This window comes from Lolium rigidum, chromosome 6, assembly GCF_022539505.1.
Source record: "Lolium rigidum isolate FL_2022 chromosome 6, APGP_CSIRO_Lrig_0.1, whole genome shotgun sequence".
Lineage (NCBI taxonomy): Eukaryota > Viridiplantae > Streptophyta > Magnoliopsida > Poales > Poaceae > Lolium > Lolium rigidum.
In genome coordinates this window covers 144,556,734-144,567,585 of record NC_061513.1, presented here as the reverse complement: position 1 = coordinate 144,567,585, position 10,852 = coordinate 144,556,734, and the positions used below count along the sequence as shown (strand labels likewise).

General features: G+C 41.3%; 1 protein-coding gene across 2 annotated transcripts; it reads left to right on the top strand.

Moving 5' to 3' along the window:
- The first annotated feature begins 4,083 nt into the window (after window positions 1-4,083).
- On the top strand, window positions 4,084-9,347 carry LOC124667351 (probable U3 small nucleolar RNA-associated protein 7). 2 transcript variants are annotated; one of them, XM_047204644.1, is made up of 8 exons: window positions 4,084-4,173; window positions 5,011-5,144; window positions 5,234-5,323; window positions 5,849-5,981; window positions 6,431-6,549; window positions 6,970-7,037; window positions 7,634-7,682; window positions 8,238-9,347. In XM_047204644.1, exons 2-8 carry the CDS (start codon window positions 5,031-5,033, stop codon window positions 9,258-9,260), a joined length of 1,596 nt encoding a protein of 531 aa, XP_047060600.1. In that variant the 5' UTR covers window positions 4,084-4,173; window positions 5,011-5,030; the 3' UTR covers window positions 9,261-9,347. The 2 variants fall into 2 exon arrangements, with proteins under 2 accessions (XP_047060600.1, XP_047060599.1); XM_047204643.1 differs by having other exon boundaries at window positions 4,105-4,177.
- Window positions 9,348-10,852: the final 1,505 nt, after the last annotated feature.

Genomic DNA, 10,852 nt, shown 5'->3' with positions numbered 1-10,852 from the left:
AATGATATAACCTTGTTATTAATAACATCCAATGTTCATGATTATGAAACTAATCATCTATTAATCAACAAGCTAGTTAAGAGGCTTACTGGGGACTCATTGTTGTTTACATAACACACATGTATCAATGTTTCGGTTAATACAATTATAGCATGGTATATAAACATTTATCCTAAACATAAAGATATATAATAACCACTTTTATTATTGCTTCTTGGGCATATCTCCAACAAATAATCCTTATCATCTATGCTTGGAAGTGAAGAAATGGAAAATAAGTGATGTTGTTTTGTCCTATGAACTATTCCCTATTTGTGTGTATAAGTGTTATGTGTAGTAGCTAGGTAACATAGTAGTGAACTGCTATTTGGTAGTAGCTAGGTAACTTCCGGGGTATTTGCTAGTAGCTAGAGCTAAAACAACGTCAATTTGTTGCTTGTTAGTTTTATATGATGTTTGTTAGCTCAGAGTAGTGCGTGCTAAGATCACCTCGTAAGAAGATGTGATAACAAAACTAGTTCGTCAGCAACCAAACACGAAAAATTTGCATCCTTTCAGCCGTAATTAGCCTTAGTTGGCAACCAAGCAAAGTCCACAAATGAGCTTTAAAATAAATGTTGGCATCCAAACAAGATGCACAATATAACTATAACTTACCCCAATAAATCATGGCTCCGTGGATCCATGATTCCATATGCTAAAAATGCTATGAGCAACCAAACACACCCTTAGTTCCAGAGAAACAAAGAAACAAAAAAAAGGGAGGATTATCGGCTTCTTCAACACTTGGGATGCAACCGTTTTAGGATGCAATCAGATAACTCGGAAGTGGTGGAGACGATGAAAGAGGGAGGATTCTTGGCTACTGCAGCAGCGGCGATGTTTTATGAATGCAATATCCTGGCTTCTAGTTTTGCAAAAGTTAGTTATGAGTACTTCCCAAGAGAGGTAAATGAGATGGCGCATGAACTTGCTAAATTTAGTTTTCGGTCCTCTAGCTCTTGTACCGACGATGATCCCTCTACTTTTATTTTGCTTTCTTTTTATAAACGACGTAAGTATGTTTGATTATTAATAAAGTGCACAGCAGAGTCATGTTTCCCCTAAAAACAAATCCAGAGAAACAAAGAACAAAAGAAGTATTTTGCTCCCGGGGGTTCGAAAGTCTGTAGCAGGTGAGAAGTGAGTACTCCCCTCGTCATTCTGTTGGGAATAAGCACGTTGCGCTCCCGGCACGGCGAAGGAAGGGCAGCGAGTCTGGAAGCGTGTCGTGTTCGCACGATTATCTGAATTTTAGACCGACGGCGACGCTAGCTAGTTATTCCGTAGCTGTCAGACAGATTAAGTTGCTCTCTCCACGAACATTATTGCTCGTTGGTTCACCGACAGATGAATACGTTCTGTAGTCCAGCCCTGCACCTTGTTCGATCATTTGTTTGCAGAGTTTGCTAGCTCGTGGCTCGTCCGGTGAGCTGGCTCGAAGAGCATCCATGGCGCCATTGGTTTGTACGTTTAGACTATTATATTCCCCACAGTATCTGTTAGAAGAGACCATGATCTATTGACCAGCTAATGCACAGATGTTAATCTTAACTAATACTACGATATTAATAATGCCCTCTAGCCGATTTTAATTACTAGAACCATATATGCAACTAGTTCTAAGAAGTTCAGAAATGAGAACAGAAAAGTCAGTTTTAGCAAAATCTTAAGGATTGATAAATTACCAAAAGGGCCAATCGCCAATGATAATTCAGTTAGAACTTAACCAGTATTGACTTTGGAGCAGCAGGTAGAAAAGCTGGTTGCCACTAGGTCCATCAGATTCAGATAGATAAGATCCTGTCACCTCAGACCGATAGAGTGCATGGACCACCAACCGTACATTGCATATGGGAATGTAGCATTTGGAAATATTATCTCCTGAAAATTCGGTGGTTGATTACTAGACCGACTCGATCTTCACTTTGCAAATTAACTGGCCTGCAGATGCATAATGGAGCTGCCGGTATCAAATGGCATGTCAAGCTGCATCGGCAGGACTGTTACTGATAGAGAGGGTGCCGGCCAATCTGTTATATTCCCATCCGCTTCCAGAATAGTTGTGGTTGTTCCTATCTAGACAAAGCTGCAACAGTACTTTGCAACAGAGTTAATGTGTGGCTCTTTGCTCTTCTTTAAACCGGTCTTTTTAGCTGCTTTTACCATCTCCTTATTTATAACAGACTGCTTTTTTTTCAGCTGAGCTATCTTACACCCAATTACGAAATTTCAGCTCTGTGTCCGGAAGTGCTGGGTTTGGTAGATGAGTTGGTCCATAGATCATGTTGGAGCTCCTCTTTTTGCTCCGTTGGAGGTCATTATGAACATCACCATGCTTGCTCACCAAGGAGAAGAATAATGCCGGTATGTGCGCCAGTTGATCCACGCTTTTGTAGAGTCCATGCATGCAAGATGCAGAGGCTTCCACGCAACGCGAAGGTTTCACATGGATCACTTGACAATAAGCGCATCTCTAGCTGCCACTACTACAAAAAATCCTATAAACTCAGGGTTACCACCGGTGCACCAAAAAGGTGCACGCCGGTGGTACTTTCCGCCAGCGCACAAAAAAAGGTGCACGTCGGTGGTATTTTCCCGCCGGCGCACGCGGTGGAAGGCTCATCCGGTGGTGACTCATTACCGCCAGCGCACGCAGAGGGCTGCCCGCCGGTGATAAAAGGTAGCCTAGTCCGGGCAAGTCCCAGAAAATACCGTTGACGCACCGGCTCATGGCCGCTACTGGGAAAAAGCTTATAGCTGCAACAGCACCCGTGATGCAAAACCAAAGGTCTGCCGCTAGTAGCCCTTACCAGTAATTGGCGCAAAAAAATTTGTCACCAATTCGCCATTTTTTGGTCTCCACGACGCCTACCGCTAACGACCAAAATAAAACATCGTTATTTGTTCTGTCTTCGAGGGTCGACCTGGGGGTCTAAAAAAAACGGTGACACTGAACTATTTGCGATCTAGTCATTAGAATTGAGAGTAGAAAAATATGTTTGTCACCATTTATACCTGAAAAGTGGTAATTTCCTTGTTGTTTTGTTCATCTCTGGCTTTGTGTATATGTGTGATGGCTGCATTTAAAAACATGTCTCTGATTAGGTTCGGAAAATATCGACATATGGCTCGGCCTCGTTTTGCTCTGATTTTTGTTATAGCTGCGACGTTTCCCTTTTCCAACGCGTCGTTGCTTCGTGGTGGTATGCTATGTCGACGCGTATGCGTTTGCAAGTGTAAATATGATGGTTCCGTCCATTCACACCAATTTCCACGCCGGCGCGGAAGCGTCAATTATGTCGCTTCGATTCACACGTGCAATCCCTTTTCGATTGAGGCTTTAAAAGTAGATTATCTCTTCGGGAAGCAATGTGCGCCTACATACACAGTCATCTTCCACTCTCGATCGATTTAGAATCCAGGGATCTCTCGGTTGTCCATCAATGGCCGGCCATGGTGTGGCCGACTAGGCGGCTCTCTCCGACGAACTAATCCAGAAGATCGGCGACATCCACCTTTCGACACATTTTTTAAATTCGAACATTTTTCAAATTTGAACAATTTTAAGTTTTGAATAGTTTTCAAATTTAAATATTTTTGAAATTTGAACATTTTATGAATATGAAGAATAAGGAAAAATAAAAGAAAATAAACAAAAATAAAAAACAGGAAAAGAAACAAAAAAGAAAGAGAAAGAAAGAATAAACAGAAAATGGAAAAATAAATGGGCCGGGCCCTATATCCGACTAGGGATCCGCCCTAAAAACTTCCGTGAGGGAAATGAAAAAAGATGCTGTCGTACGGGAAAAGGAACACGTGCTCAGGAAAGGAATGGGCCAGCCCAAATTCGTCTGCAACGAAGAAAACTAGGTGCGCGTCAAGCCGCTACTTGACGCAACGGGCGTCAAATAGGGTGCACCGAGCCCTAGTCGTTCGTCACGGCGACGGCGCCGCCGCCGCCATTAGCCTATTACACGCCCTCTCTTGCGCGCCACCGCCGACGCCGAAGCGCTCACCGGCCGGTCTTCTCCAGTCATCCTCCTCCGCATATCCTGGCTTCGCAGTACCTACGGCGCCAGCGCGGAAGTTCGTCGTGCCGCCGGCCTCGACTCCCGGCTCCTCTGTCTGCGTGTACGTATGTGTTCCTTCGGTTGCTGCTTGCGTGCTTGTGTTTGTGACGCTGTGCTATGGCTGCTGCTTCCTTCATGTTGCCTGCTCGTCGCTTGTTGCATACTTGCATTGCCTGACTAATTTCTATGGGAAAATTGCGTTCCTACCATTAAAAGATCTAGTATATTTAGGTTTATACCATCAAAAGGTTGCAGGCGTTTTGATTTTTACTATTTCTGTGAAGTCTCCGTTAGTGATGCATATGTTACCCTTTCATGTTTTCCTCAACTGATCAAATTTTAAGCATGCAGTTGATCAAATTTAAGCATGCGTTCAGCAAATGAACTGAAACATTTCGACAGCATAACGACAGGATATGGCACAACATATCAGAACACTTCAACATGCTATATCACATAAAATAGCAGCTCAACATGACAGGAATTAGGCATTGACAAGAATCTCTAATGCTCTTTTTGGTTCAGTCCTGTACCAGCCGTAGACACATGGAACAGAGAACAAAAATAAGGACCTCCACACAACAAACGGGCGATAATTTGGCGGGCATGGAGGTGTGCCACTCAGGAGATCCTCCGCCGGGGCTCGGGGATGCGGTGGTCGCTGCTGGGAGGGCCATAGGGTGGTCGGGGCCTTCTCTGTGCATGGGTTCTGTTAACAGAAGGGAATCCCTTCAGTAGATGGGCACAGCAGTAGGAAGGGAAATTGTTATATCAGTTAATCGGAAAGATATCTTTTTAACGGCAACAGACAGAGTGGAAAAACCCCAATAATGCTGCAACCTTTGGATGTTACAAACCTCAAGAAGAATATTTTGATGGTACTGATTTTCCGTTGCAGTAGGGTGAGCACTAAGCAGAATGGGAATCGCTAAGGAAGAAGATCCCAAGGGGATAAAGAACCACCAAGACGCAGTCGAAGTAATGGAGATGAAGGTGGTCAAGTTCTCGCGTGGAAAGGCTGCTAACTTGGCGGTATAACTACTATTCTCCTACAAGTGTAGTCGTGGAAGTTTAGCGCTAATTGTTATTGAAATTTTGATATTATTGGAACGGCTCTGCAGAATTTGCGTGATAAGAAATTGAAAGGACAACTTACTGGAAAGGAGAAGCTGATTGGACTATCTGCCAAAGCTGCCGCACAGACTGAAAAGGTGATGCTTGGTGGATTTGTTGCTTTATAGTTTATACAACTATATATAAGTAGCTGTCTAAGAGTGTGTGCATGATACAAGGGAAGTTGGTATTCTAAACTGATGTCTTGTTGATGTTCTATCATATAGCTCATGTCTGCGGGACTTATTACATGTTAAATTTGACATGGGTCTATCTGGCTTTGTCATTAAATGAGTGGTAGCCAACAAAAGATTGCTCAGTACATTTTTCTTTTGTAGGAATAGTTTGTTGCTTTAGATTAATTTTTTCGTACCATATCACCAGTTATTATGGATATCTATCATTTTCATGTCACTTGATGATGAATTCTTGCTGTCTTGCATAACCTCATGGGGCTTATTGGAACAACAATGTAGCACACTAGCACTCGAACAATTTAAAACTCCTTGTTATGTCTATTTTCTTATCTAGCTACCTTATGCTTCTTGATCTTTGTACTTGATAACTATCAAGCAAACATAAGAGAATTTGCATTATACTGATTTTCTATTGCTAACCTGCAGTGGTTTCTGCCTATCGAGGGGGGCTACTTAGAGCCTGAAGGTTTCGAAAAGACATATAGATATGACCAACAATCTATTGTTCAGGAAGTGGACATTTCAAGTTCAAAAAAACCATTTGATATGATCCTACCTGGTAACTACGTAATTTTTTGTATGCTCTTTGTAATTATGCCACCATTCCTACATGATCCAGTACCAATAACAACAATGTATAATTCAGATTCTGACAGAAAACACCATTGATGATACTTATAGAGTACCATTAGATGATTATAATTTCCAAATTAAATTATTTATTTCTTGATATTTATTGGGCATGCCCTTTTTAAGATTTTCCTGTGCTTGTCTTCTACAGTTACGTGCGAAAGTTATTTTTTAAAACATTTATAACCATAGCATCATATTGATACTAGCAGTTTCATATGATTAATTATTTGAGTAATTGAGTGAGACAACTTTGCTGTGAGCTCTTATGTTTCAACATTAGACATACTTTATATGGCCACCTTGTTGAACTTCCTCAGTTATTGATTTGTAACCACTGAAATATGAGGGGGCTGACTAACCCTTGTTTTCTTGCAGTTCTTGGTCCTTATACACTTGAATACACATCAAATGGCCGCTACATGATAGTAGGGGGACGAAAAGGTCATATTGCTATGATGGATATGTTGGATATGGATCTCATCAAGGAGTTTCAGGTCAGCCTTTTCAGTATCTAAGAAGTTTCCCAGTATGTGGATTTACTTATTCCATTTCTGTTTGAAGTTTACAACAACAACAACATCAAAGAGTGATTTAAAATTTAGTCAGAATCTTGCTTATGAGGTTGGCATTTGGTCTTCATCCTCCCTTTGTCTGGAGCATCTAGACAGCGGCTAATAGTACCTCTTTGAACCTTGATGGTCTGTATTGCTGAGATGATTTTCTGGTAGCTTTCACTGTTGATGGTGACCAATAGAAAAAGCCCCCCTGTATTGTTTTGTCCCTGGTTAAAATGTTACCGTTATCCCCCACTTTTCTCCGGAACTATCCTCTCGTTCTTATAATCGCAATGACTGTAGACATTTCTAATCTTATTGCAATTCATTTATGCTGTACCTATCTGATGTTTTTTCTAGGTGAGGGAAACTGTGCATGATGTGGCATTCTTACACAACGAGCAACTCTTTGCAGTCGCCCAGAAAAAGTAATTTCTTGACTTAAGCTTTGCAACATATTTCCATTGCTCATAAAATATATCAACATTTTCCATCTTGTAATGTTAAAAGAATGTAAGAAGATCACCCTATGGCTTGATGCTCTAGAAAATCCACATCAACTTGTGCTCAGATCCCGAAACATAAGAACCAACATAACACAATGATTTGATTTGTAGACCAACAGTGCTATATAATTCACTAAGTGGTTCCTCATACACTTTACCTTGAGGGGTATCATCACAAATATGACATCTGTGAACAAGAAGCCTAATTTCTGGCAGTATCTTGAATTGTTTGTACATAAACATGTGAGGTAGGTACAGCTTAGAATTGCCTTCTGAATTCAATACTTGGGAATGGTTTGTTGGTCTTGACTTTGGGACTGTTCATCATTTATTTAATATGCTGCTGGTTAATACTGTACATAGAAATGATGCTTAGCAGTTGGTATGCTGCCTCGCCTCCTTTTTCCTCTTTTTACACCAATTCATGGTAGGAACCTTGAAGGGTTGTGCACTCATGCTATTTATGATACTGTTTCTTTGAAATTGTGTAGTTCCTCACGAGAATATTGTTGAAACAGGTATCCGTACATATATAATCGTCACGGCACAGAAATTCATTGTCTAAAGGTAATTCTGTTGTGAATATCTTTGTGTTCGTGGTAACTGTATCCTAGTTATTTATGGTTTTGAGAAATTTATTCTAAATGTCAATTTTACACATGCTTGTAGTCAGTTTGTAGAAAAATGTACTTAATAACAGAATATTCACATTCATAGTTATTCTTATGAATCCACATAATTAACTAATGACAGAAATGATTTTTAAAGTACCACCGAAACCATGTGTTGCTCGAGAACAGTGTGAAATCCAGATGCATATTTTACAACTTGAAGCTTTTGAGAATGCTCTGAATACAAATGGCCGAATAGGTAGTTCGTCAACTAATGTTTATGAGGTTTTTTTTTGTGCCAGAGGGCTTTCCAGTTATGTACTTATTTGCACTAGAAAGTTAAGGATTTCTTGGGACAACACTTTTGCTTCTTAAGCATGATAACTCTGTATTAACATAATTCTTAGAGCTATCTATCATAAATTTGTAATTTGTGCATATTTGAAGATGTGCTATTTCTAAAATGCAGTTTTTTAAGGGTCTAATCAGTGACAACTCTTCTGTTTCACAGGAACATGGTAAATCACTGAAACTTCAGTTTCTGGACAAATACTTTCTCCTGGCATCGATAAACAGCTACGGGCAGCTTCACTACCAAGATATGAGTACTGGTGAGATGATTGCAAACTACAGGACAGGTCTTGGGCGTACGGATGTTATGCGGGTAAATCCCTACAATGCTGTCATTGGCCTTGGACATGCTGGTGGCAAAGTTACCATGTGGAAGCCAACCAGTGTGAAACCACTTGTGACAATGCTTTGCCACAATGGCCCCGTGACTGCTGTTGCATTTGACAGGGGCGGTCACCTCATGGCAACTGCAGGTGTTGACAGGAAGATTAAGATCTGGGATCTGAGGAAGTACGAGGTTGTGCACTCGTACGCTGCACGTGCTCAGTCCTTAGATTTCAGCCAGAAGGGGTTGCTGGCCGGCAGTAACGGGTCTCTAGTAGAGATATATAGGGATTGTGGAGGCCAGGATTATAAGATCTATATGAAGCATAGAATAGTAAAGGGGTATCAGGCTAGCAAGGTTTTGTTCCGCCCTTACGAGGATATCTGTGGGATTGGACACTCCATGGGTCTCTCTGCCATTATAGTTCCTGGATCAGGTGAGGCGAACTTTGACACCTTTGTTGAGAATCCTGTGGAGACTGCCAAGCAAAGGAGGGAGAGGGAGGTGCAGGCCCTCCTTAGTAAGCTTCAGCCGGAGACTATCATGCTCAACCCGAATATGATCGGTAGTGTGAGGCAGCCAAAGAAGAAAGAGAAGAAGACCAGGAAGGAGATTGAAGAGGAGATCGAAGATGCCGTGGAGGCTGCCAAAAACACGAGGGTGAAGAAGAAGACCAAGGGTAGGAGCAAGCCCAGCAAGCGGACCAAGAAGATGGAGGAAGTGGTCCTGAGGGCCAAGAGGCCTTTGCTGGACCAGTACAAGGAAACTGAGGGGCAGCCTGACAAGAAGCAACGGGTAGGCGAGAAGACCGAGCTGCCGAAAGCCTTGCAGCGGTTTGCCAAGAAAGGGCAATCATGATCTTGTTTATCGTTAGTGCCTGTGTTGTAGTATTATGTGGTTTTTGTGATCAATTGTCAATGCATTTTTGGTGTTGAGCACCAGCAATGGGAGCGCTATTGCTTAGGCACATTTCAGTCACCATTTTGATTGAATGAAACCTGGTGATTGAATTTTCAATGGTCTGAGATCCCACTTAAAACCATCGTACAAGGCAAACTTTTTTGTGTCTGACGCAACTGTATTTTTGTATTCATTCAACACAAACGTTACTATTACCGTAAAAGGATTAGAGGGTAGGGAAGAGACTGATGAAGGTTGCGCAGCACTCAAGGGCTGTCTTTACTTTCCTTATGTACTTCCTCCGATTCATATTACTTGTCACTAAAATGGATGTACCTGCGATTAGAATATATCTAGATACATCTATATTAGTGTCAAGTAATGTGAATCGGAGGGAGTATCACGTTACAAGATTTACATCGATCGATGGTAGAATCCTATCTTGGTTAGCAAGCAATTTCCCTTTACCGCGTTTGATCGCTCGAGTGGTTAGTTCCTTGGTGCGCGAGCGCTCGCTGAACCGAGTCAATTCCGTTTCCGTGTTTTTTGTCGTTTTCCGTAAATTTCGTGCATTTAATTCCGTGCAATTAATTCGTCGCGAGCCGTTAGTTCTATTCTCACAGTAGCAGCGTTAATCCCGCCCATTTAATTCCATCTATTTATTATCGTTATCGTGCATTTAAATTATTTTGAGCCATTAATTTTATTTCTGATCACGTTAATCCCGCGGATTTAGTTTCCGTTGAAGACTACCCACAATGAGAGTATCATAGGTAATATCATGCATCTCATGCATGCAAAAAGGTGATGTGGCAGTGCAATTAAAGATGGGAGAGAGGATTGTAGTATCATAGGTAGATACTGTTATCATAGCACGTAGTACTACAAAACTTAACGTCAAATACATCTTGTACATAGATTTGCATTGAGATTCTACAAATCAATTAATTAATATAAGAAGACTATGATATTAGTATATGATATGCATTGTGGACATAGTAATATGTAGTAGTATGATACTTCTACATGATACTATGCATTGTTGACTAGTCTAATATCGTGCATTTAATTCGTGAGCTCCCGCAAATCCGGTGCTTTTAATTTCTGCGGACCAAATTTTGTTGTTTCCTTTTTTCTTATCTCTAACCGATTTTAGTTTCCTTTTTGACAATTTTTATTTTCTATTCCTTTTTTTGCGACACACAGTACAGACGTAGACGTTCACAAATACGCACATACACTCACTCATGTGAGCGCACGCATATCCTACCCCTGTGAGTACCTCCGAAAGACTGCGTCCAAGAAACTTCATCCGACGGATCTTTAGATTGACGAAGTCACCACAGATGCCTCGCTGTCGACGGAAACATCGCTTCTCACCGAAGAAAATTCCGCCTTTTAATGAGATACCAAAGTGTCAAATCTGGGGTTTGAACTCTGGTGGGCTGGGTGTACCACTGCCCTCCTAACCACCCAACCATTGGTTGGTTCTCTTTTCTATTCCCTTTTTACAATTCCCTTTCTACAATTCTCTTTATTGTACTAATCCT